Below are 27,771 nucleotides of genomic sequence, written 5' to 3'. Positions count from 1 at the left end.
AAATACACAGCAGCAGAACTAAGAAGTTAATGTGGTGATGTCGTTACATGGTACAGCAGAAGGGGCAGTGGCTTTGGAGTCCCATGGGCTGAGGTTTAAATCCTACACTCCAGCTCTACAGCATTATCACCTCACTTCTCCTGTATAAACCTGACCAGAAGAGAGCATGTTTGTGTTAAGCTGTGGAGGTACCCTGTTGCCTTGTGCAAGTTACTTAATGTCTCTGCGTCCCAATCCCATCCACAACCTTGGGGAAATAACAGTGATCTCACAGATTTGCATGAGAAATAAAGGTGGTGTGGCTTTAGAATAAGTAATCATTGAATATCAGTCCTCTTTCCCATGAAAGGAAAGTCTACCAAAATGCCGTTACCTGAATCTGTCAGACAAACTCAGTATCAGCACAGAGACAGATATAATGGCCTCAGTTATCTGTGGCTGAGCTCTCATGATGTGAGATACTAAAAAATTGAATCTATTAAGCTGGCCCATAGTTTGAGATATGACATTCACTGATCCACAATAAGTAAAGGGGAAGAAGGAGTTACACAATGCATCTCTATTCTCATTACTCAACCTCTACCCAACTGAACCCTTGCTTCATGAGAGATTGGCCACAGCCCCTGAGAGCAGTAAACATACTGAATTGCAAATCCCACTTTGCCATTTCCCAGAACTTCTTCTATAAATCTCAGTTGCAGGAGATGTAGCTCTTATTTTATTTATAGAATGACTGTTTTTGAGAGAATTATGTTAGCTATCATTAGTAGTCCTTTGGCCAACTTCCAAATTGGGGGAAAAAGAAATTCATATGCAATATTAATTTTTCTATTTTTCATTTAAAGGGAAGATAGTTTGCTCTTTTCAAGGGATTCAGGGCAATTTTTGGAATGGAAGACGAACAGATATTTTCAATAGTTGGGTCAATGCTGCTTCCGTCTCGTTCTGAAGGTTACCAAAAGACCAATGGACAGATGTCCTGCAGCAAATAAGTGTGAAAAATCCACCAAGAGGTGTCCACTACTTACTTCCTACGAAGGAGTAACAGCTGGTGCTCCGCCTTTATAACAGTCAGGGATGAGCATGCCAGAGCAAGCCACAGACCCATATATTCTCTCTGATGGGGAAAAATGGGCAAAGCTCTGCACCCTCCAGAGCTACGGTGAGCACAGCTGACAGAGAGAAGTACATTTGAGTTCTGTTCTTACGGAGGGGAACACTCTACCCTTTCTTCATTGAACTCAAATCACTCCCCTTTTCAAGCTACTGGATCAAGGACTACCAAGAATTCTGTGTATGAACTGTGTTTGGTAGCATCATCCTTCCTTTGCCACCCCTTGTTGAAGGATCCTGGGTGCACTATCGTGTGGTCTCCCCACGGCCCACCCTCTCAAGATAAAGAGATCAGCAGGGACCACAAGAAACTGTAAGTTTGATACTTGATGAAACCTTATGCTCACAGTATGACTACAGATAATGCAATATGTTTTAAGGCTCTGGGCTCTGAGACACTAGAATCCATTATAGAGAAGATACTTTAACAGTGGTTCTCAACCTTCCTAATGCCGCGACCCTTTAATACAGTTCCTCATGTTGTGGTGACCCCCAATTTCATTGTTACACATTGAATATATTTAAAGCATAGTGATTAACCACAAAAACAACATGTAATTATATATGTGTTTTCCGATGGTCTTAGGCGACCCCTGTGAAAGGGTCGTTTGACCCCCAAAGGGGTCGCGACCCACAGGTTGAGAACCGCTTCTTTAGAATGACCCTGGGCTGATTTTAAACAAGCAAGTAGGGAGATGACCTTTCGGGATGGTTTGTGTTGAATTTAAAGAGAGGCACAGACGTCAGGGAAGCAGGCCCAGGGCTGCTCGAGGCGCCTGACAGTGTTCTGGGTCTGGCACTCAGCTGTGCAGGTCCGAAGAGTGGATTTTGTCTGTACTGCCAGGCAATTAGTTTGCAGCCTAACCTATGCTAACCAAACCCTCCAACGATTGACATGTCAAACAGAACACAGATGTATTTGTTGGTAACAGCTATAAAATAACTTTCCAGTGACTTCAATCCTGCCCATTATCAGGGCAGCTGGGTGACCAAATTCATAACCAGAATGTTATTTGTTGACCAAAGATTCCGCACAAAAGAGCTGGATTAAACTTAAGGGGTGTTTCATCCGGGCGTTGGAAAGCCTTGTGAATGGAATGTGTTTTCCAGGTGATCTGAACACCAGTGACCTCCAGGAAACGTGTCTCTCCTCTGGAAAGTGTTGGGTAATCTGCAACAATTTCTCACTGCCTGACCTCCCCTTTCCTAAACAACGGCAGATTACCTATCTCCTACCCCTCCATCCACCTTCATCCCAGCTTTCTTCAGATGAGGCACAAAACCATTCTCACTGTTTTGTTTTCTCTTCAGTCATTTTCCTGAACCTCCTGGCTCAGCCCCAATCTTCTCAGTCCCTCATCAGCAGCTCTCAGAGAGGGTTACTGATGGTTGGTTTCCTTAATTATGTGTTGGTTCTTACTACTTCCTCTGATGGAATGGTTTTCAGGTTCTGGGAGCATTTTAATAGGCATGTGACAAGCTCCCACAGCCTGCTTGGAGGCAGAAAGATGCCTCCTGTAGCCTTGCTCAGCACCGATTATTCTGTTCATCTGTGGGATGCATTTGTAACGTGTTTTATTTATTTTGCCTCCACACATCCCCACCTTCCTAGAGGCAGAGGCGAATTAACCACCCTCCCTCTCCCCTCAAGAAAGCAATTTTGCCACCTTAGGTGGGCCATCTGTTTCTCCTAACACAGTTCTGCTTTGACTTGAATACATCTTGTCTTAGGCATTTTGCCAGCTGTAGGCTCCAGGAAATGGAGCAACTAAAAGTGGTTTCCTTGTGATGTCAGATCTTTTTTTTTTTAATGCAACTTACAGAATTAACCTAAAGGAAATTGTGCATCACTGTCCACAGGAGTAGTTCATAGAGTGGCAAGGGTTCCAGAGTAACAACCAAATTGTATATGAATTTCCTAAGAGATCCCGTGGAGGCATGCCGGCAGAGCCAGCAGAGGGCCTGATAAATGGAGGGGAAAATTGAGTACTTGCTTTGGACAAATCAGACCCCTAGGCGAAGGGTTCTCAACCCCTGATGCAAATCCAGTTCACTTATGGAGTTTTCTATCTTTATGCCTTGGTACCATGCAACTGGCTACTCCTGATGCCCAGCATGTTGAGAACAATTTCGCTTAAACCATTGGGGGTCCAAGCCCTCTTCTTAAGCTATTGGGGGTGGGGGGAATTATTCAGGACAGAAAGAGTGTCAAAATGTATAGGCTGCACAGCAAAAGAAACGATTGACAGAGTGAAAAGACAACGTACAGAATGGGAAAAATATTTGCTAATAATATATCTGATAAGGGATTAATATTTAAAATATATAGCCCTAGCCGGTTTGGCACAGTGGATAGAGTGTCAGCCTGCGAACTGAAGGGTCCCAAGTTCTATTCTGGTCAAGGTCACATGCCCAGTAGGGGGCATGCAGGAGGCAGCCGATCAATGATTCTCTCTCTCATTGATGTTTCTATCTCTTTCTCCCTCTCCCTTTCTCTCTGAAATCAATAAAAATATATTTAAAAAAATAAAATATATAAAGAAATCATACAATTCAGTAGCAAAAAACCCCCCAAATAATCCAATTTAAAAATGGGCAATATGATTAAGCAATTGCACTCTGAGCATATATAGGAAGGAAACAAAAACACTCTGTTGAAGCGCTATCTAGCAGCATAATTTACAAATGCCAAGATATGGAAACAACCTAAGTGTCTATCAAAGGATGAAGTGATAAAGAAGTTGTGGTATATTAATACAATGGAATATTCCGCCATGAAAAAGAAGAAAATTCTGCCATCTGTGACAACCTGGATGGAACTTGAGGGCATTGTGCTAGGTAAAATAAGTCAAAGGCAAATACTGTATGATCTCACTTTTATGTGGAATCTTAAAAATAAATAAATTCATAGGAAAAGAGATCATATTTTTAGTTACCAGAGGTGACAGATGGAGGTAGGGAGTTGGGGAATTGGATAAAGGTGGTTGAAAGGTACACATGTCCAGGTATAAGATAAATAAGTACCTGGGATGTAATGTACAACATGATGACTATCACTAACACTACTGTATGGTATAGTGAAAAGTTGGTTAGGAGGGTAGATCTTAAGAATTCTCATCACAAGAAGAAAATCTTTTTCTTCTTATGTCTACCTGATGTTAGCTGAATTTATTGTAGTGATCATTTCACAATATATGTAAATCAAGTAATTATGCTGTACCCCTTAAACTTATACAATGGTGTAGATCAATTATATATCAATAAAACTGGAAAATATGTACAGGTTTAATACAGAAGATGATGAATTGTAGGAGGCAACAGTAAACTAAGAGTGGTATGATGGCCAGGTTGTTTTCTGATAATGTTATCATGAGACTCAAGGTTGTAGGAAGGAGTAAGTTACAAAGAGAAAAAGGCAGCCTTGGCTTGGCAACTGTGAGCATTCAGGCCAACAGGAGAGATTTTATCCTGCTTTAGCTCGGAGATAGAGCATCAGCAGGGCAACACTACGTGAGTGACTTTAAGAGATAAAGCAAACTCAGTAGCTGCTTCCAGGAATCAACACATAAATATGGGAGCCATTTTATGGAGGTGAGAGATAGAAGAAGAAATGGTAGATATCATGAGATAAAAGAAAAGCATTCATACTTGATTTGAATAGATGTGGGAGAAGACTTTGAGACTTTCTGAACTACTCAGAAGGGATTGGGCCATGGCTGATATTCAGCTAATATACACTGGCATGGTGTTATTGCAGGTTAAAATATACTGCCCAGATGATTGGCAAATAGCTTATGTTAGACCACATGTCACAGAATGACAACATCCAACAGCCTCTGCGTAAGTGGCAATGGGACTTGGGACTGGTGCATCTGGACATTGGGACATAAGCTGAGCAGACCAAGGTGGTAGCTGAAGGGAACACAGACCTTGCCTGCTGCCCAGGAGGGGTCAGGATTGGCAAGAGTGGTGGTACAGGCCTGGCTGGTGGCAGGGTTGTAGGTGGGAGTGGAAGCAAAGGCCCTTCAGGTTCAGGCTATGTGAGAAGCACTAGCATCCAGAACATGAGGGCAGCCCATCCCATCACCCTGCCACTGAAGCAAATACCTGGCCCCTAATCTAATGACCATTGGTTTAATGGTGAGGTCCCTGGGAGAGTTCAGTACAGTTTTACGCACAAAACTGTAGCTTAGAGATAAGCCACTTTTCATTTTATGAGAGCTTATCAAATACTAGAGGCCCAGTGTATAAATTTGTGCACAGGTGGGGTCCCTTGGTCTGGCCAGCAATCAGGGCCGGTCAGGGCCGAGGGAGGTTGGCTGTGGGAGTGCACTGACCACCAGGGGGCAGCTCCTGTGTTGAGCATCTGCCCCCTGATGGTCAGTGTGCATCATAGCAACCGGTCAACCGGTTGTTCGGTTGCTTAGGCTTTTATATATATAGATAAGATCATGCCAGCAATTTCTAAAATTCAATCATGAGTTAGAAATTATTAGAGTGATTTGATGACCATTTTACCCTGTATCACATGGTAAGCAGTTTCATGACATATAGTTTAGTAGAGAATAGAAAGAAAATATTTTAAATTTGTATTTACATACTGATTATTTATATTGATTGCATTTATTTATAAAACTTACATGCCATAGAAGTTGATAAAGATCATTCTTATGCACTGGGCAATATGGAACTGGGGGATTCAGCTGGTGGGGCTCGAAATGGCTTCAGTGTATCCCTGCTCCCCATCCCAGGTTGGTCTGACTTGGGCAAATATGGGGTTCATTTTATTTACAAATGAGATGTCATTACTGTTCTCATACTTCCTGAATCTCCAGAAGGATCTGTTCTGCAGCTGCAAGGCACGCACTAAGCAAAAAAAAATGGCAATGTTAGGTTTTTAGTAACTTTGCCAAGACAGTGAAGGCCAGAAGTTCACTTAGTCAACAAATAATAGTTATTGAGCACTTGTGCCAGGCACCAAAGATACATAACAGAATAAAATAGACAAAAACTCTTACTTATGGAGCCAATAAGTGGTTGCAGGTGGTGCTCATTATTCAAAGGCAAAGGATAGATGGAGCCAAGGAGAAAGCTTCGATCTCATTTCAGCACCGTCTCCTGCACACTCTGCCTTCCTTGGGTTAGTCATTAGGACATTGTGATTAACACCACAGAGCCAGGAGCTAATCTATTCTGAGACAGTAAAGCAACCATCCAGTATCTAAATCTGCCATTAGAGAAGCATTTTCCCAGTGTTCCTTGGAATCCAATCCTTCAAAATGCTTAGTTAAAAAAAAAAAATCAGTGCTTAAACAAATTTGGCAACACTTCTGCTCCTAGAGATTCACAATGAACTGTATGACCTATTAAATAATAACTGTATGACCTCCATTAGTTTTGGATTCAATATTTGGGCATCTGTCTTTATTTTTTATTTTTTTAATATATTTTTATTGATTTCAGAGTGGAAAGGAGAGGGAGAGAGAGATAGAAACAACATTGATGATGGAGAATCACCAATTGGCTGCCTCCCACATGCCCCCCACCAGGGATCCAGCCCACAACTCGGGCATATGCCCTTGACCAGAATCGAATCCAGGATCCTTCAGTCCACAGGCCGAAGCTCTATCCACTGAGCCAAACCAGCCAGGGCTGTCGTTATTTTTTAATTACTTGCTTAAGTAATTAAAATTAAATTCATTCTTCTATATTAAAGGTTATTCTGTATCTCTCTTAAAATCTCCTCATTCCCCAAATTGTCCATAAATCCTGGGAACTCATTTAATCCAAAGGGAGCAGTCTTGTTTCAAAGTATCACATGGAAGGAACTGGTCAGTCCATTGAAAGTTCTGATTTTAATCACTTCTGCATGGTGTCACTGTTGAAAACTGGTTCCAACAGGCTCCAAAGAGTCCGTGTCCTGCCCTAAGGTTGTCCTTTCTGCTGCAGAACCCTGTGTGAGCAGCAGGCTGTCACTGAGGACAAGGACTCTCAAGATGACAGCTTATTGGAATTATGCTCACACAATCAGCCACTGTTCCCAAACATGACAGCTCTGCCCAGGTGGCCCCGTATAATTGGGTTTCTAACCACAGGGGCACAGTGTATCTAGAACACACTGTCTCCCACAAACCTCAAGGCCCTGGTGTTGAGCCTAAGTCACTGAACCAGACTCCCTCTTTTTTTCTTGGGGGAACTTGAATGTTTTTTGCTACCAGGGGACCTCTGTCAGGAATATCCCAGCCATTTAGAAAGCTCTAATTAAGTTCAATCTCAAAAGGGAAGGAGATAGGATCTTTTTTAAAAAAAATATGTATATATATTTTTTTTATTTCAAAGAGGAAGGTAGAGGGAGAGATAAAAACATCAATGATGAAAGAGAATCACTGATTGGCTGCCTCTTGCATGTCCCCACTGGGGAGCGAGCCTGCAACCTGGACATGTGATCACGGAATCGAACCGTGACCTCCTGGTTCATAGGTCGACACTTAACCACTGAGCCACGCCAGTCAGGCAGGAGATAGGTTCTTGATCCCTTTCCTTGTTGAGGATGCTTGGCCACAGATGAGTTTAATTTAGCATATACATTAGGTTTCAAATCACTATGAATGTTTCTGGGTTGGGATGCTTAAAAATAATGACTAATTTGGCCCAGGTTTTGATTTGAGAGGTAGCTAAAATCTGGAGGGATATAGAGCATGGCACTTATAAAGTTTCATGGGAGCAAAGGATGGAAAGAGATTCTAGTATATTGGAGGCAGTCAGGTATCTGAAGGTTCCCTGGTCACATGGGGAAAAGAAGAGGAATGATAGAGACAGAGGAAGATTTCCCCCTATTATAATTTTATATATTATAAGAGGTGTTATCTACCTAATACATCATAAGCTGTGTTCTCCTTCAGAGAGAATTAGACTCCCAAGAATTCTCTCCTGAATTCCTTCCATAAAACTAAAAAGCCCTAATGCCCTCCAGGCTTCTTGATAATCAATGAGTCAGACTCTTAATGAATAAATCTCAGAACCTTTTGGGTTAGGGAAGAAAATCCCAGCAGTTATCAACATGGCTTTAGACTCAATTTTTGGACACCAAAAAGGCTGTAATTTCAATGAGAGGAGAAATACATTGAACAAGTATGATATTCATAAAGCCCCTTATTCTCCCTGGTAGTTGGCTTTCTCTATTTTCTCAAATATTTTACATGAAATACCTCAAGACACAGAATAGAACGTAGCATACACTGTTAAAGCTTTCTTGATACCAGGATAGTTTATGCTCAGCCTTACTGGACCAATCAACACAAGTCACTTGGTCTGTAAGGTGGGGGCAATTTTTATTAATTCATCTACAAAGGAGTCTCTAGAATAGTAGCATGAAGACAAAGACTAACTTGCCATTTGATACAAGATCATGTTATAGAAAGGCCTTTTATTTTTTTGTTATGTTTAGGTTTCTAGGGACACATTTGCCTCCCACTCTAATTCACACCCATATCTTATGGAATAACAAGTTGTGTTTTAATAGGATTATACTGTATGTAAAACACAGCATGTTTAGAAATGAAATATCAGGGAAATTATTTTCATTTCTTACTATTTTGTGGCATTTCATGTGTTCTGTCTGTTATGTAGACACAGAAAGGGAGCTGGTTTTAGTTATCTAATACTGTGCTGTATTTACTACTTCAACTTGCAGATGCTTTTATTTGGATTTTCAAACGTGTAATTTTTAACATATTCTATTAGTGAGGTAGCAATAAAGGAACAATTTTGTAGCTAAGTTAACACTTACAAATTTCCCCGTTTGTGATGTAAAGGAAATGGCGACACCAGACCACATATTTCAAAGAATATTAAATGCAAATGTTCTTTAAAGTACCCTATATTTAAATTTCCCCTATTCCATAAAATATTGTGGATTCATTATTTATACTTTTATAAAAAAATGGTGCCTGATTAAGAACAGATTTGTCATTTGAAAGTATTTATTATTTTTAAATAGCTATATTTGAGAAGTCCTATAAAAGCCAGATCATTATAAATCAACAATTGTAATCAACCTGAAAACTAAATGTTAAACAGATACTGATCAACTTATTTGAAAACATGTTTACACAAAACCTGCACACGAATGTTTATAGCATCTTTAGTCATAATTACAACTGTAAGCAACCAAGATGTCCTTCAACAGGTGAAAGGATAAAAAACCTGTGCTATATTATCATTATTCAGTAATAAAAACAAATAAATTATCAAGCGATAAAAAATACCTGGATGACTCATTTAAAAATATATACATATATTATTTTAGAGAAGAAGGGAGAGGGAGAGAGAAATAGAAACATCAATGATGAGAGAGAATCATGGATCAGCCGCCTCCTGCACACCCCCCTCTGGGGATCAAGCCCACAGCTCAGGCATGTGCCCCACCAGGAATCGAACTGTGACTTCTTGGTTCATAGGTCGATGCTCAACTACTGAGCCACACCAACTTGGCATATGGATGACTCTAAATATATACTGCCAGTCTATACAAGCTACATACTGTGTGGTTCCAATTATGTGGCAGTTTGGAAAAAGTAAAACGATAGGAATGGTAAAAAGGATTAATGGTTACTAGGAGTTTCAGACAAGGGGAGGGCTGAGTAGGTGAAGCACAGGAGATACTTTAAGGCAGTGAGACTATTATGTATCATAATGTCATGGTGGATACCTTCATGGTAGATGCATTTGCCAGAAACCCATATACCTTCACAGCACAAAGACTGAACCTGAATGCATAGAGGTATATTTAAGAGATTGGATATCACAGGATGGAATGCAGAATATGACAAAACAATATAATTATTACAAATGAATGAAACCCTTCAGTGAGGTAGTGGGAAAGGTGCTGACATAAGTAACTTTGGAAATGGAGTCTATAAAACTTAAGTCAGAAAACACTGTACATAAACACTGTACTCTGGTCGGTAAAATTATTTATTGCAGAATATGAGTTAGCAATTCTGATACTGCTCTCCGTGTTTGTATATGGGAATTGAACAACTAAATGACAGATGGTGGGAGACAGGCTTCTTACTGTTGGAGTGGGAGGTTACAGATAAGAAAGGGGAGGAGGCTAGAACATTTCATGTAGTGATGGATTAGCGCTGGAGACAATATAAACTCATGTTTAGCTTGATATAGGTATAAACGGTTACACAGAGAAATAGGGATAGATATGGGTTCGTATATACAGATTAGTATACACATATATCTTTCCTTGCTCTGTCAGCTGAGAGGGCCTAGTAGTTGGGACACAGCAGAAGCAATGAGCCCACTTAGTGCCTCATTAAAGGAGCAATTTTGCAGGCACCAGGGTTCCTTGGAGAAGTGGATGATTCTAGGATTAGAACAGGAAATGTGCAAGATAAGCCTGGAGCATCCTGTAGTGCCAGAAAGTAAGGAAGTGTTTGGGAGGTAAAAAACAAAACACCTGGTGAGAGTGCATGTCAAAAGAACACAGGATTAGTGATGTTGAGCATTTTTTTCATATGTCTCTTGGCCATCTGTATGTCCTCTTTGGAAAAGTACCTATTCCGTTCCTGTGCCCATTTTTTTAAATTGGGTTATTTGTCTTCCTTTTGTTGAGCTGTATGAGTTCTTTATGTATTTTGGAAATTAATCCCTTATCAGATGTGTCCCTGGCAAATATATTCTTCCATATAGTGGGTTCCCTGTTTATTTTGATGATGGTTTCTTTTGCTGTGCAGAAGCTTTTTATTTTGATGTAGTCCCATTTGTTTATTTCTTCCTTTGTTTCTCTTGCCATAGGAGATATATCGGTGAAAATTCTGCTATGTGAGATGTCACTGCCTATGTTTTCTTCTAGGATTTTACGGTTTCGTGACTTATATTTAAGTTCTTTATCTATTTTGAGTTCATTTTTAAAAAATGTATTTTTTATTGATTTCAGAGAGGAAGGGAGAGAGAGCTAGAAACATCAATGATGAGAAAGAATCATTGATCGGCTGCCCCCTGTACACCCCCTACTCAGAATTAAGCCTGCAACCCTGGCCCTTGACCGGAATCGAACACGGGACCCTTCAGTCTGCAGGCTGACGCCCTATACACTGAGTCAAAACATCTAGAGCTTGAGTTCATTCTTGTGTATGGTGCAAGTTGGTGATTTAGTTTCTTTTGTTCCTTTTTCTTTTTTGCATGTACTTGTCCAGTTTTCCCAATACCATTTATTGAAGAGACTGTCTTTACTCCAGTATATGCTCTTGCCTCCTTTGTCAAATATTAATTGACCATAATGATGTGGGTCAATTTCTGGGGTCACTGTTCTGTTCCATTGATCTATATGCCTGTATAGTGTCAATACCAGGCTATTTTGATTACTAGTATAATGGCTTTGTAGTATAGTTTGATATCTGGTATTGTGATTCCTCCAACTTTGTTCTTCTTTCTGAAGATTGTTGCTGCTATTTGGGATTTTTTTTGGTTCCATACACATTTTTGGAATATTTGTTCTAGATCTGTGAGATATCAGATATCACTAATCATCAGAGAGATGCAAATTAAAACAACAATGAGGTATCACCTCACACCAGAATGGCTACCATCAATAAATCAACAAAGGACAAGTGCTGGAGAAGATGTAGAGAACAGGGAACATTAGTACACTGCTGGTGGGAATGCAGATTGGTGCAGCCTCTTTGGAAAACAGTATGGAATTTACTGAAAAAATTTAAAATGTAACTACCATTTGACCCACAATCCCACTTTTAAGAATATATCCTAAGAAGCTCGAAACACCAAGCAGAAAGAATATATGCACCCCTATGTTCATAGCAGCATTATTTACAATAGCTAAGATCTGGACACAGCCCAAGTGCTCATCAGTAGATAAGTGGATAAAAAAGCCATGGTACATTTACACAATGGAATACTATGCAGCTATATCAAAGAAGGATTTCTTACCCTTCGCAATAGCATGGATGGACCTGGAGAGTATTATGCTGAGTGAAATAAGCCAGTCAGAGAAAGATAAATATCACATGATCTCACTTTATAAGTGAAATGTAATGAACATAATAAACTGATGAACAAAATAGGTCCGGAGGCATGGAGACATGGAACAGAAGGGAAATGGGAAGAGATTAACCAAAGAACTCGTATACATAAATGCATAACCAATGGACACAGATAATAGTGCGGTGAAGGCCTGGGGTGCAGCAGGGGATGGGAGGAGGAGGGTAAAGGGAGGAAATAGGGGACACCTATAATACAGTCAACAATAAAATAAAATTTTAAAAAAACAGGTGACAACGAAAGGGCTCTCAATGGCTAAAGATGGAACAATTTGAGCAACAAAAAATTTTTTTAATTATATTGAATTATAATCCAAAGTATAAAATAAATATCCATGTGTTCATACTGATCTAAATAAATGAGGGGAAACAGACAAATCTCACATGCAGAAGAGTTTTTAAAAATGTATGTAGATATCTGCCCTCAAGGAGTGGACCATAACCCTTCCTCCACCCCTTAGGTGTGAGCGGGGCACAAAGACTTCTTTTCACAAAGTGCAGTCAGAAAGGGAAAGAAAAAGAGCCACTTTCTAGTGGAGAAGCCTGCCAAACACTGCCTCAGCCAGGTGAGCAAGGTTCCCCTTGTCATTGGTAAGTTATGTTCACTGTGTGCTCCCTTGATATGCTATGATGAAAATAGCACTTCAACTATGGGGTATTTCCCCCAAAAAAACACATAATCCAAGTTTAATAATAAGATAAATATCAGACAAATTTCAATTGATGGACCATCTATAAAACACCTAACTAGCACTCTTTAGAACTTGTTAAGGTCATCAAAATCAAAGAAAGAGTAAGAAGAAACTGTCACAGTCTATAGAAGCCTAAGAAGACATAACAAGTAAATGTAAGGTGGTGTCCTGGAGGGAATCCTTGAACAGAAAGAAAAGGACACTCATTTCTTTTTTAAAAAAATATATATTTTTTATTGATTTCAGAGAGGAAGGGAGAGGGAGGGAGAGATAGAAACATCAATGATGAGAGAGAATCATTGATCGGCTGCCTCTTGCATGCCCACTACTGGGGATCGAGCCTGCAACCCGGGCATGTGCCCTTGACTGGAATCGAACCCAGGACCCTTCAGTCTGCAGGCCGAGGCTCTATCCACTGAGCCAAACCAGCTAGGTGACACTCATATCTTTTTAAAAATATATATATTTTTATTGATTTCAGGGAAGAAGGAAGAGGGAAAGAGAGAAACATCAATGATGAGAGAGAATCACTTATCAGCTGCCTCCTGCACGCCCCCCACTGGGGATTGAGCCCACAACCTGGGCATATGCCCTTGACCGGAATTGAACTGTGACCTCCTGGTTCATAGGTCAATGCTCAACCACTGAGCCACGCTGGCCAGGCAAGGACAACTCAATTCTTTTTTTAAAAATATATTTTATTGATTTTTTACAGAGAGGAAGGGAGAGGGATAGAGAGTTAGAAACATCAATGAGAGAGAAACATCGACCAGCTGCCTCCTGCACACACCCCACTGGGGATGTGCCCACAACCAAGGTACATGCCCTTGGCCAGAATTGAACCTGGGACCCTTCAGTCCACAGGCTGATGCTCTATCCACTGAGCCAAACCGGCTAGGGTGACAACTCAATTCTTAATAAAAATTAAGAAAATTAATAAATCATGGACTTTAGTTAACAATGTATCAATATTGATTCATTAATTATAACAAATGTACCACATTAATGTAAGATACGAATAAAAATCAACTGCTTGTACTGTTAGCAATTTTTTCCCATAGTTCTAAAACTATTCTAAAATTTTAAACTCTATTTAAAAATGATATTGAGAATCATACACTCTTAGAAAGTTGAAAATGGAAGGGACTATAAAAATCATCAATTAAGCCCTTTACTAACAAGAGAGAAGACTGAGGATTTATAAAAGGATTTAATAGCCTGCACTTCAGAGATGGCCTAGAGAAAACAGTGGTGTCTACTTGCTGAACTACATCCTTAGTGACACTACACATCAATCATAGTACACAGTAGACCCTCAATAAGTAACTACTGAAAGGTGAATAATTCCCCCAAACCTAATCTCTATGCAAGTATTTCATCCATTGCTCACTTATTTATTGACTCATTCATTCATTTAATAAGTATTTACTGAATGTCTGGCACTACGATTTTACTTCTAGAATAATAATCACTTAGAAATTCTACTCAAATGACTGACATTTTGGCAATTTTCCACATCTGACTTTGTAGAAAACTCCCTTTAGCTGATTCAAGTTTATGTGTCCAAGGAAGACTTTGAAAAATTACCTCATAAAACAATGTTGTTTGCATTAAATAACCCAACACTTCTAAAGTGTTTAGCACACTTGGCAATGACATTATTATTAGTTGTATCAATACTGTTATTGTTATCATTACCAACCAACCAGATGCTTGTACCTGTGAAAAAACTTTGGGAAGCGTAGGACAAGAACTCGGGATCTGCAAACGATCACACGCTGGCACACTTAATAGCTCTTTTGATCTTTCTGGGTTTGATAAGTTGGTCCTTTCCAACAAACCACAAAATTATTGTTGGGATCTGGGCTATGATTCCATTTACTGTTAGTCCAATGTCCCTTTTAAATTTCCAGGAAACTAATGGGGTTATATTCAAGTTTCTTTCCTTCTTCATGCATTCCACTCCTGAGGTTCATTTTACTGGCTTTATTTCTATTGTATTTAAAGATCATATTCTTCAGGGTGCTCACAACCTCTATGTAGAAATGCGGTGAAAAAGCCCAGCACTCCCAGTGGACATCACACTCTCTATGCTCAAGTAAAAGGGGTCTTGTGTTTACTGTTCTGACTAACAGTTTCTGAGCAAGAAGACTCCCCCTCTAATCATCATTATAGCCACGGCTGCCTGTCTGAAATCCAGCAGTTCCCAAGTACATCAGACCTTCAAAACTGCATTCCACTATGAATGCCTCTGGAAGATAGTTCTCATCCAGTAGTTGTCATGACATCAGCTCAACATCTGACACAACAGCTCCTGGGGGATTCAGCTCTTTCCCCCAGGGCCTCACTTGAGACTCCTCAATGGAGTCGTTTTCCTTCAGTTTCACTTTGGTGGCAGGAAGCTAAGTTTGGGTAGCAGAGATTATCTTGTTCCACCCAGTTGCAAAACGCATTCTCAGCACAAATGTTCCAAGTTCAGAGAAAATCTTAAGGAAAACTTTAAATAGTTTTAATAAAAAAGAATACTCTTTTACTGAGTTCAAAAATAATTAAGTGAATAAAACAGGTTAATTGTTTCTTTTTAACTTAAAGGAATTTTAAAAGGTAATTTCGTCTGTAGCTCATAAGTATTCCAACAAACATGCTGTGAATTAAGTTTCCATTAGCCTTGTTATTAGAAACTCCTTTTGTCAAGGATGCTCCCATAAAACGGGTCCTACCTCTCTCCTGGGAAGAACCCTGGAGGTTGGAACCTGCTGCTGCTTCTCCCAGCACTGCCACTCCCGGCGACTCCTGCAGGATTGAAGCCTGAGGGAAATGAGAGAAAGGGGTCAATTCCGGAACACAGGAGCCGCGGACTCTAAATCAGGTCATATGCATGAGCTCCCAGGTGGAAATCAGGGGAAGAATTTATGTGTTCCCATTTTTTTTTTCCACAAGCTTAAGGTGTAGGATGTCTACAATTATTTAGATGCAAAATATCTTTTGAGACTTCATCTGATTAGGAGGATTTTAATGTTGTTATTGTTTGTTTGCTTTTCAGGAAATGCTAATCAGCTCGCTTTTCGAATGTAATACCAGCACTTCTATTTTTTTAATACCAGTACTTTTAACATAATTGCTTAAGTTCTAGATCAAATTGCTTAAGCTCTGTCACCGATTTGTGGGGATTTCCCATTTGTAACAAACCTGATTAGACTTGATATGATAAAATATACTTATATAAATAAAACATGCACACAGAGAGAGAGAGAGAGACTGTCGTATAAAAATATAGCAGGACATGTTTTCTAGAAATCTGGACAGTATGTCTGGATGGCCTTACCTATCTCATATAAAAGGTTTACTTCGGGAGGCTATCTCAAAGAGACAGATGGTCTCCAGAGCAACATAAATCAGGGTCCAACAAAAGGTCTGAGTAATAGGCAATCAGGAGAGAAAACAAAAGAAAAATGCTGAACTTTCTACATACAAGAAAACAAACAGTGGTTGCAAATTGGAGCCCTACGTTGAAAGTCACAAGGGCAGCCTCTGCAATCGCAGGTCTTGGTTTGCAATCAATTGCTTCTCAAATGGGCAGCTGCATGTAATAGACATCAGGATGAATAGCAGCACTTAAAACATTTTTTAAAATATGTTTTCATTGATTTTTATTTTGTTAACCATTAAAAAAAATTTTTTCTTTATTGATTAAGGTATTACATATGTGACCTTATTCCTTATTGCCCCCTCACCCACCCACTCATGTCCTCACCCCCTGGTGTCTGTGTCCATTGGTTAGGCTTATATGCATGCATACAAGTCCTTTGGTTGATTAGAGAGAAAGAAAGGGAGAGGGAGAGAGAGATAAAACACTGAAGGGAGAGAAATATCTACTGGGGATCGAGCCTGCAACCCAGGCATGTGCCCTAACAAAAATTGAACCTATGACCTCTTGGTGCATGGGATTATGCTCAACCAACTGAGCCACACCAGCCGGGCAGCAGCAGGCATTTGAAAATTTAATAATGTTGCCCTAGCTGGTTTGGCTCAGTGGATAGAGCGTCGGCCTGCAGACTGAAAGGTCCCGGGTTCAATTCTGGTCAAGGACACATGCCTGGGTTGCAGGCTCAATCCCCAGTAGGGGACGTGCAGAAGGCAGCTGATCAATGATTCTCTCTCATCATTGATGTTTCTATCTCTGTCTCCCTCTCCCTTCCTCTCTGAAATGAATAAAAATATATTTTAAAAAATTTAATAATGTTCAACAATTCTCCCTTGAAATGATGGGAAGCCCAATTAGCAATAAGTAAATGTTTCACTTAGCATAATGCTCTCCAGTTCCATCCATGCTGTTGCAAATGGTAAGAGTTCCTTCTTTTTTACAGCAGCATAATATTCCATCGTGTAGATGTACCACAGTTTTCTAATCCATTCATCTACTGATGGGCACTTAGGCTGTTTCCAGATCTTAGCTATGGTGAATTGTGCTGCTATGAACATATGGGTGCACATATCCTTTCTGATTGTGAAACAAGCCAGTCAATGAAGGAAAAATACCACATGATCTCACTCATTCATGGATAATAAAGACCATTACAAACTTTTGAACAATAATAGATACAGAGGCAGAGCTGCCTCAAACTGATTGTCAAACTGCAGTGGGAAGGCCAGGGAGGGTTGGGGGGCAGGAGGGAGGGGAGTAAGAGATCAACCGAAGGACTTGTATGCATGCATATAAGCATAACTAATGGACATAAGACACTGGAGGGTAAGGGAGGGCAGGGGATTGTCAAGGGCGGGGGGGAAAAAGGGACACTTATGTAACACCCTTTGTAATACTTTTAGCAAAAAAAAAAAAAAATTAATTAAAAAAAAAAAGAAAATAGCCTGTCATGTTATCAGAAACAAGAAAAAAAAAAAAAAGTAAATGTTTGACAGGCAGCAGGGACTAGGAAACCAAGATCCAAATGTGCTTTTTAGGGGCAATTTTTTTCTAAGTGACTAGGAACATGATCCAGAGGCAGTAGGTAGTTACTAAAGAGGTCTAGGGTACCACATGAAGCAGGCATGCAAGAAACACAATGCCAGGTATATTATTGTATGGATTGGAATATTGCTGAATATAAAAATGAACCCAGCCCTGGTCGGTGGCTCAGTGGTTAGCGTGTCGGCCCTCAGACCTAAGGGTGTTAATTGCATAACTCGATTAGTTATTTAGTTGACATTTAGCTGACCAGTTAATTCTAACATTCTAACCCATACTTTCTTTCTGTGCTCCATGCACATTTAACAAACTGCCTACTAAACATTCCCAATTCCATCTAGGGCTCTATAAATCCAACATTCATTCACTAACTCATTTCTCTCTCCCACACCTGCTCCATCCCAAACTGCTCTTTTTGCATTTTTTTCCTCAAAGGTGAAGAACAGCATTGTTCACCCAAGGGTCCAAACTTTTGAAATTTAATAAAGTCTCCTATCCTTCTCTCAGCTACCTTTGCCCTAAACATGAAAACCTAATTGGTCACCAGATCTTTTCAGTGGTGCTTCCTCTCTTCTCTCCTGTGTTACCGCGGGAGTTCCTCTTCTCCCGTTTCTAGTCTCTTTCCTCCCACACCATAATTCTTTCATTCTGCAGTCAGGGGTTCGACCTTTTAAATATGTTTCATCATCTTTCCATTTACCTTGAGGATAAAATCCAAAACTTTTAGCACAGTGTATGAGGTACTTCATCAACTTGTCTCTATCCCTCTAATCTTATCTCCCCCCATCGCTAGTTCCAGGACACAAAATTACCTGTGATCCCCAAACTTGTTACCCAATCCTTCACCTTCATGCTTTTGTTAACACAACCTAGAATGACCTTTTCTCCATTTTCTGTCTAGACAATCCCTGTTCTATTATAATATTTCCAACTCCAGCCACACTATTCCAAATTGAATTTTTTAAAAACCCAGCAACTGAAGGATAGTTAACAGATGCTACGATTCCAGTACACTTTGCTCAACACAGAGTGAAATTCCTTTTGTGCCTTTATTTCTGAGACACAGAATAGATTTCTTTGTGAGTCAGTGTACTTTTTGCTTTCCATTGGCTGGTAATGAGATTTGGAGTATACTTTCAACCAAAATGTTAGAACAAGGGATCTAGATGGTGAAGAAAACTTGGTGACAAAACACAAAGAAACCAGGAGAGAGGAAGAGGTGCTCAGCTGTTTTCCTAAATCGTATTAGCCATTTCTCCATCTCCTTCTCCCCCTCCTCCCCTCTCTCCCTAGCTCTCTGTCCCTGTCTCCCTGTCTCAGTGTCTCTCTGTCTGCGTCTCACACACACATATGTGCCTGTATACACACACTTTCCTTCAGGTAAAAAAAAAAAAATCCCTCTCTGTGTTCTTTATAAATCCCTCAGGTTTAATATTTTATTGCTCCAAGTCTGCCTCCCTGAGGTTCTTGTATAGACTCGTTATTTCCCTCAGTAAAGGAGCTGTTTAGTTCATCTTCGCCTGGTGTGTAAGAACCCAGGGGAGGCCGTTCCTGCAGCCCAGTCTTCCACTCCCCTCCCCGAGAGCCTTGGCTGGAGCCGCGAGTCTGTCAATCCCGGGCGGGAGACAAGGCAGACAAAGGTTCATTTGTGAAGCACCTCCTTCCAGCACCTCCTCTCTTCTCCTTCTGCCCAAACTCACCCAGCGAGTTGGAGCATTTTAAAAGAGTCCTCTGACAAGAAGACCAAAAGGAAAGAAGAAAAGGGTATGTAACTTTTTTTTGCCTAAAAACCATTTTATGTCATTTATTCTTCTCCACACTACTGCTATAGATTAGAGCAGAGATGTATTTATGCGAAGAGAAAGGTAGACAGGCAGAAAGAGACCCTCGAAAGAGATGATGTATGTACTTTGAAAAATAAATGCTTCTTAGTGTAAAGGGAAAACAAGTCAGGTTAAGAGAATAGATACTGGGAAAGTCACTTAATCATGAGGGTTGGAAGAGGCAGCTTCCTCTATGTTATTTCTTATGAATACTCAGGTCCACTCTGACTCTGGTCCACACAACAGGACCTTATTCCACGTCTCAGAACGATGTGAGGATGATGAAGGATATACTTTTTTAAATGCAGTAACTATATCTGTATATTTTACCTACCCAATATGAACTGCAAGGTCTAAGAAAACAAATGTCTCTTGCTTTTTAAAAATCCTGATTCCTGAAAAGAGACTGGTACACATGTGTGAACAAAGAGGGAATTCATTGCATTCATCCTTGGTGTCTCCATCATGGAGCACAACAAGGTGTCTGTACTGCTCAGATAAAGGGAACCCTTCTTCCCTTTGGGGGCTTATAAAAATTTCCCTTTAACATTCCTTAACTTAGGTATACAGTCTATGAAAAGCTCTCCCAAATGCTGGTCCTTTTCTCCATGCTGATGATCTACTGTGGCCAGGAGAACATTTAGAATGATGCAAGACTGAATAGTAGTATCGTCTTCCAGCATTCTCTCAGCATCCTGAAGGCAGGTCACCTTCAGGGAGGATATGGACTTCGTTTGTCCACTGATGAATGTCTTTTGGGTATTTGGGATGATCATGTCTGTTTTAATGATGTTTGAAAGGCTTCTCCACTTTCTAATACCACTTTGATTCCTTCAACATACCCTTGGAGAAGTTTCACTCGAGGACTCAGTCATTCTAACACAAACCTCTTGTATCACAGTTAATAAGAAAGAGAACGAATTTTTCAAATAACAGTGATTTTCATCCTCCAAGAAAGAGGATGGAAAACATGACAGACTGGACAGCAATTTTAATCTCTTCCAGCTATAATTTTAAATGTCAGGTTCTGGGCTGTACTTTTCATTTGCTTTAGCAGCTTTTGCTTCTCTTTTGCTGTGTTTTGAAAGAAATCTGAAAATGGACTGCCCTTTCTGTCTAATTCATCAACTCTGTCGCATTCCACTTTTTAAAATAGCAGTTCCCAGAACTGACATCAGCTGCCTATATGAGCATTGCACCATAAATGTCTCAACACTTAAACTACATAGCCCTGTTAGTTTTGGCCATTACATGGGATAATTTTTCTTTCTAAGTCTCCATTTAACTCCAACCATTCAAAAAGCTTGCTAGTGCCAAATATCCTTTACACGATCAAGATTTGCCATTCCCTACCTATATGGTGGTGGCGATGATTTATTGCTTAGTTGAAAACATTTTGCCTTTAATTCTGTATGCTCTGCATTGATATCTTTTAAATATTATGCCATTAGCCCTGGCCAGTGTTTCTCGAGTGTCAGTCTGTGCACTGAAGCACTGAAGGGTTGTGGGTTGGATTCCTGATCAAGAGCACGTAGCTGGATTGCAGGTTCAATCTCTGGTCCCATGCAGGAGGCAACTAATTCTCTCTCTCTCTCTCTCTCTCTCTCTCTCTCTCCCTCCCTCTCCCTTGTCCCCTTCCACTGTCTCAAAAAACACACACAAAAACAACAAAAAACTAATAGAAAAATATCCTCAGGTGAGGATTAACTATATATATATCTCAAGTGGAACAATGGCAATATATAAGACATATATATTCCCGTTAATATCATGCCAATCTATTAAATATTGGGATATGAATGGTACCATACATAAGGAACAATATTAATTACATAAAATTGAGTCCAAAAATCCAATAGATAACTAATTGAGGGTCTCTTGCTTATTCCTTCAGATATTCAGCTTTTAGCTTTGTTTTCTTTTATAATTTGGATGTACTCCAGTAGGAATTTTATGTGCATGTACTTCAACTGAAAGAGAAAAAAAATAGAGCAGTTTGCTTCAAACTTGCCAAAGTCATTTCATCTTGTTGGAACTTGAAAATATATGGTCTTGATGGATTGCCAAGGACTAAGGTTGGTGTCTTCTAATGAAAAAACCAACCAATGTATCACAGGAACATTCAGACATTGTTCCACTGACTAAATAAGAGTTAAAGCTATTTATTGGCACTTAAGTAAAAGAAGAAGAGAAGATGTCAGTTCAAACATGTAATTTCTAAAGTGTTAAAAAAAAAACTACCAATAAGTGCTTGCCAGATGTGGAACTTTCCATCTTAGTATGTGACTGAGACTGTGACAGAAACACTATTTTATGCTCTGGCATGAACAGTCAGAAGAGGTGTGTGGTATGGCAGCATACAGACTTACTTTTCCTGCAATTTATTTTTCACTCCAGTGAATGTTTTTTGAATACTTACTGTGAGCCCAGCGTTGAACAGGCGCTCTGAGAGAAGAGGCAAAAAAAAAAAAAAAAAAGAAGCTACAGTCCTTGCCTTTATGATGCTGGCATCTTCTCTTCCAGTCCTCTGAGTGTTGGCTCACCCTTAGTCAGTTCTTTGCCTCTTCTCTTCTGAATCTATACTCATTACCCTGCCAGTCCCATAGCTATAAATGCTATCAATAAATATCCTGATGACTCTCAAATTTGTATTTCCAGCCCTGACCTTCAGACTCATATTCAGCTGCCTACTCAACATCTTTACTTGGATGTGTAGTAGACATCTCAAACTTAACTTGCCCAAAAATTTACTCTTGCATTCCCCCCAAACTGACTCCATTCAATTCTTTCTCAGCTCAATAAATGTCAGTAGCATTCGGGTAAAAAATGTAAGCGTTAGTCTTGATTCTTTCCCTCTTGTGTCATATCGTCCATCTACTTTTGCCTCTTTTCTTCTACTTCCAATTTTGTCCCACCATAACACACCTTCAAAGAGCTAAAAGAAACTTTAAAAACAAAGGCATAAATAAGATCATATTACTATTCAATAAAAATCTTCCAATAGTTTCTCAATCTATATATATATAAGCCTAATATGCTAAGTGTCTGGCCATTTGACCATTTGACCAGTCACTATGATGCACACTGACCACCAGGGAGGAGATGCTTTGACTGGTAGGTTAGCTTGCTGCTGGGGTCCAACTGATCAGGACTGGGCGAGATGGGTCGGACATGCCCTGGAGCCCTCCACGATCCCTCCCCGGCCCCCATCGTGCACCGGTGGGGTCCCTCGGCCTGGCCTGCACCCTCTCACAATTCGGGATCCCTTGGGGGTTGTCGGAGAGCCAGTTTCGGCCTGATCCCCGCAGTCCTGTAAAATCAATAAAATCTAAAGATCTTATCATGTCCTATAAGGCCCTTTATGATCTTTCCAAATCTTCCTTCCTGGTTCTAGGTAAATCCATAAAATGACCAATTCAGTAAGGTCAAATGGCTTTCTGTGAATTTCCTACTCCCATACTTTAGTCTATATGGTTCACTGGCTTATGAAAAATGCTGACGATGACAAGGCATTATTTAGTCAAATTCACAGTTCTTGTAGTACAGATTGTATACATATAGAGCTATGGAAATAGAGAGCAAGGGAACTGTTAGAATGATATGGGCTGTATCAGAAAGGTTTCTTAGGAAAGATGAGTTTGAGGTTTGTCCTTAATGGATGGTTTGATCAGAAATTAATGTAAAGGGAAGAAGTTAGAGGGGGCAACAAGGCAAAGACACATGTGTAGGATTGAAGAGGTGTCAGGTCCGACTGCCTACTAACTGCAATAACGAATGATTTGTGTGGAGGAGAAGTGGAAGGAAGACCAGAGGATTAGTCCTAAGAAGTTCACAGTCTTTTAGATAACATGAAACTTCTATAGGCTCTTGCTCAAGATTAAAAATATGTTTCAGCCCTAGCCAGTTTGGCTCAGTGGATAGAGCATTAGACTATGGACTGAAGGATCCTGGGTTTGATTCTGGTCAAGGGCATATACCTTGGTTGCAGGCTCAATCCCCGGTAGGGTTGGGGTGCGTTCGGGAGGCAACCAATTGATGTGTTTCTCTCACATTGATGTTTCTCTCTGTGTGTCTCTCCCCCTCCCTTCCACTCTCTCTAAAAATTAATGGGAAAATATCCTCAGGTGAGGATTAACAACAATAACAAAAAAGTGTGTTTTCAGAGAAGCACTAGAAAAATGGGCCAAGCATTGTATTAGCCATTGGGTATGTAGTGATAAAAAATAGACTGCCCTAGTAAAGCTTTCCATCCTAGAAAATTGTCAGTTTTATCACATTAAAAAGAAATTTTTCTGCCTGGTCAGTGTGGCTCAATGGTTGAGTCAACCTATGAACCAGGAGGTCACAGCTCGATTCCTGGTCAGGACCCTCGATTCCAGTCAGGGGCGTGCAGGAGGCAGCCAATCAATGATTCTTTCTGATCATTGATGTTTATATCTCTCTCTTTCCCTCTCCTTTCCTCTCTGAAATTAATAGAAATATTTTAAAAGCAATTTTTCTCTACTGAATATAAAAAAAATTACTTGGAGTACTTAAAATGCAAATTTTGGGTCTTACCACCACCTCTTCCCCTCATCCAGCATTTCTTAGTCAGTATTTCTTTGTGGAACTGAGGCATTTAATTCTTAACAAATATTCTAAGTGATTTTTATTGTAGATGGTCTTTAAACTACACTTTGAGAGCCACAGAGAGGAGAAAAGATCAACTCTTTCTACCCAGGAGTGTATAAGAAGTTTACATTCAGACAAATTCCATCTTTAAAAACAAACTAACACTAACAAATTTTGGTTTTTCTTCTATCTCAGGGCCAAAAGCCAAAATGAAATTTATAGTACTTGTCACCATTGGGCTAACTTTGCTGCTAGGAGTCCAAGCCATGCCTGCAAATCGCCTCTCTTGCTACAGAAAGATACTAAAAGATCGCAACTGTCACAGCCTTCCAGAAGGGGTAGCTGACCTGACAAAGATTGACGTGAACGTCCAGGATCACTTCTGGGATGGAAAGGGATGTGAGATGATCTGTTACTGCAACTTCAGCGAATTGCTCTGCTGCCCAAAGTAAGGAAATGTAATCACAAAATATATTGCTATGAAACGTATGGATGACGATTCCTTTTGGACACCTTTATAATGAATTTGCTGAAAATAATCACCCTTTTTAGTAAAATCCTGTTCAAATCTCAGCTATTTGCTAGAATCATCACCATTGCGTATAGAACTAAATGTTTTCATTTAAGAAACAGAACTTGGCAGATTTTAATAGAACTAAATGAAATCCAGAAAATTAATAACACTCCAATCTATTAAAATCTAAATCCCCTATCAGATTTTTACCACAAAAAAATCTACCAGCAGCAGTGGTCAGCTTCAAGGTTGATATTTTAAACCAATTTGAAAACTAATAAAAGGCTTTAGATAAAAAGCTCCCACCCCACCCGGCCCACCTCTCAGCTCCCACCCGGCCCACTCAGCTCGCAGGCTCACTGTGGGTGCTATGGTTAAATACTCGTGGGTTGATTGATTACTCGCGGGGTGTGATTAAGTAATTAAGCTGAGGAGCCACTCCGAGCCGCCAGGTGCCATCCTTGAGGTTTTCGCAGAACCAGCTGGGCCAGAGCCTCCCCTCCTCCCCAAGGATGAAACTGGCAGCCTGGGCTCCTGCAGGCCCCCCACGGCCAGGCTCCTCCCCCCGACCTCTGTGCCGCCAGGCTGCTGTGGCTTCCATGACCCGGGCACTGCAGTGGCCCTGCCTTGCCTGAGCTCAATCCCTGTTGGCTGTGATGCCCTTGCCCCATTTTGCTTCCATTAAAAATGTCTGTGTATTTCCAGAAAAAAAAAAAAAGATGTCAGCAAACAGGATCAAGTAATTAACTGCATCGAAAAGTTTGGTAATGGTCAAAGAAAAAATTTCCAGCTCTGTGTATGAGTTAACCAGAAATAAACTAAGTAAAGTTTCCCGCTGACTTGGAAAGCAGATGTATTAAGTATAATATAATAGTAGATAAGTCAATAAATATTTCCAACTCTTGATTTTAAACCCTTGCTTACTGAGAAATCTTTCAACCACTATGATCTTGGCTATTTCATACCTAAATTGGCTTTTTCAAATTACTTTTAGCATGTCATCATATTTTCATTTTTCCAAGAAACCTGTAAGGCAGAAGAGGCAGATATAACCATCTGATCAAGGAAAAGGTACAGCGAGATAAAATGACCAGCACCATCCTATGTGACTAGTTAATATCAGCACTGGCACTAGGACTCAGGTCTTCTGATTTGGACCAGATATTTTTCATTTTTTTCTACCAAGCCAGTTGGTTCTTAATGTGTGGTTCTCAGAACAGCAGCTTCAATATCACCTGTGTTCTTGTTCAAAGTGCATATCCAGCCTGGCTGGTGTGGCCCAGTGGTTGAGCATCAACTTATGAACCAGGAGGTCACGGTTTGATTCCCAGTCAGGGCATGAGCCCAGGTTGCAGGCTAAATCCCCAGTAGGGAGTATGCAGGAGGCAGCCAATCAATGATTTTCTCTCATCATTGATGTTTCTATCCTTTTCTCCCTCTCCCTTCCTATCTGAAATCAATAAAAATGCACTAAAAAAAAGAAAAAAGAGGAACATTCATTTTTAAAAAAAGTGCATAAACATTCTTGGGCCCCAGATCAGACCTACTATATCAGGAACACTGGAGGTGAGGCATAGCAATTACGGTTTAACACGCTTCCTGGGTGATTCTGATGTATGATGAAGTTTCAGAATCACTGTATTCAATGATGATATCAAGGACTTGAGTTAACTGATTCCACAAAATAATTTAATTTTTCCCAGACCATGTAAATGAAATATCATCTACCAGTAATATTAAAATACCATCTTTGCTTTTTTTGTAATTGTAAGACTTGAATCCAATTTACAGAAATGTGTTTGTATTTATTTCATGATATAATTTTGTGTTAATGGATAAGAATAGAAGTATAGATATACAAAAGTAATTTCTATCTGATACTGGATTATCCTTTTCCTAGTGGCAACAAACTTACCTTGCTAAGTATATTTCCTTTTCCCCACCCTGTAATCACAGTTTAATTTGTCATCCTATTTTTTTCACTTTTTATTGAGATATAATTGACATACAGCACTTTTTAAGTTTAAGGTATATGGCAAATGAGTCAACCAATACATATTAAAAAATGACTACCATAATAATTTAGTTACAGTTAACATCTATTACCTCATATAGTTACCCCCCAAATTTATTTTTCCTTGTAATGAAAACTTTCAGATTTACTCTCTTAGCAAATTTCAAATATACTCTACAGCAGTGCTAACAATAGTTATCATATTGTACATTATATACTAAGTATATTTCTAATAAACCATAATCATACTACCTTACACTTATATAGAATTTTATATTATTCCATGCATTTTTATACATTAGCTTATATGATCTTCCCAACAAGAGTAGAGTAGCTTAACACTTCTCCTTTCCCTATAATAGCTAGAAATTTATTTATTGACTTTCTAGGAAAATTTGAATGTGTTTTACCTGTAGATTTAAAGTTCATGGTCCATCCCACTCATAGCAGAGGAATGAATGTTTTTGGCATGATTATAAGGTTTTGAAATCACCTAATCTTTCCCTTTTTTTTTGGTAAAGAAATGATAGCATATTATCAATGGAAAATGGAGGGAAAGTAAAAGAATTAATTACCTTCTTGGTCTTTGTTACTCCTGTGGCAAGTCCTCCCACTCATTCTTTTTCTACTTTATTCACCTAAAACGAATAATCATATCTGAAATCCTGCAAATCACTGTTCATTTTTAACCCAGAAAACTAATATATACCTTAGCTTATATAGCTAGATTTAACTTTTTTTTTTTCTTCCAGAGATGTCTTCTTTGGACCAAAGATCTCCTTTGTGATTCCTTGCAACAGTCACTGAGAATCTTCAAGTATTCCAGAGAGCACCATCGCTAATTTCCAAGAAACTGCATTTCTACTTTCTCTCCATGCAATAAAGCACAGATTTTATAAATTCTCACTTGTCTAAGACAAGTAAACTTGTGTCAAATAAGTAGTAATAAAAATTAATTCAATTTAA

General features: G+C 39.6%; 1 protein-coding gene across 2 annotated transcripts; it reads left to right on the top strand.

The window, feature by feature from the left end:
* Nucleotides 1-1,117: 1,117 nt before the first annotated feature.
* Nucleotides 1,118-27,771, top strand: SCRG1 (stimulator of chondrogenesis 1). Of its 2 annotated transcripts, XM_023753498.1 has the most exons (5): nt 1,118-1,426; nt 12,647-12,751; nt 19,337-19,607; nt 24,473-24,725; nt 27,558-27,771. In XM_023753498.1, exons 4-5 carry the CDS (start codon nt 24,487-24,489, stop codon nt 27,610-27,612), a joined length of 294 nt encoding a protein of 97 aa, XP_023609266.1. In that variant the 5' UTR covers nt 1,118-1,426; nt 12,647-12,751; nt 19,337-19,607; nt 24,473-24,486; the 3' UTR covers nt 27,613-27,771. The 2 variants fall into 2 exon arrangements, with proteins under 2 accessions (XP_023609266.1, XP_006081957.1); XM_006081895.3 differs by lacking the exons at nt 1,118-1,426; nt 12,647-12,751 and adding an exon at nt 2,224-2,279.

The sequence above is a fragment of the Myotis lucifugus genome, unplaced genomic scaffold (genome assembly GCF_000147115.1).
Source record: "Myotis lucifugus unplaced genomic scaffold, Myoluc2.0 scaffold_1, whole genome shotgun sequence".
Classification (NCBI taxonomy): domain Eukaryota; kingdom Metazoa; phylum Chordata; class Mammalia; order Chiroptera; family Vespertilionidae; genus Myotis; species Myotis lucifugus.
Note: the sequence above shows the minus strand (reverse complement) of the source record. Positions and strands in the feature narration are given on the sequence as shown.

Bases quoted from the DNA above. Each gene is read 5' to 3' on its own strand.
- SCRG1 (XM_023753498.1), top strand. From the start codon at position 24,487: ATGAAATTTATAGTACTTGTCACCATTGGGCTAACTTTGCTGCTAGGA. The intron at 24,726-27,557 runs GTAAGGAAATGT...TTTTTCTTCCAG, and splicing joins GAATTGCTCTGCTGCCCAAA to AGATGTCTTCTTTGGACCAA.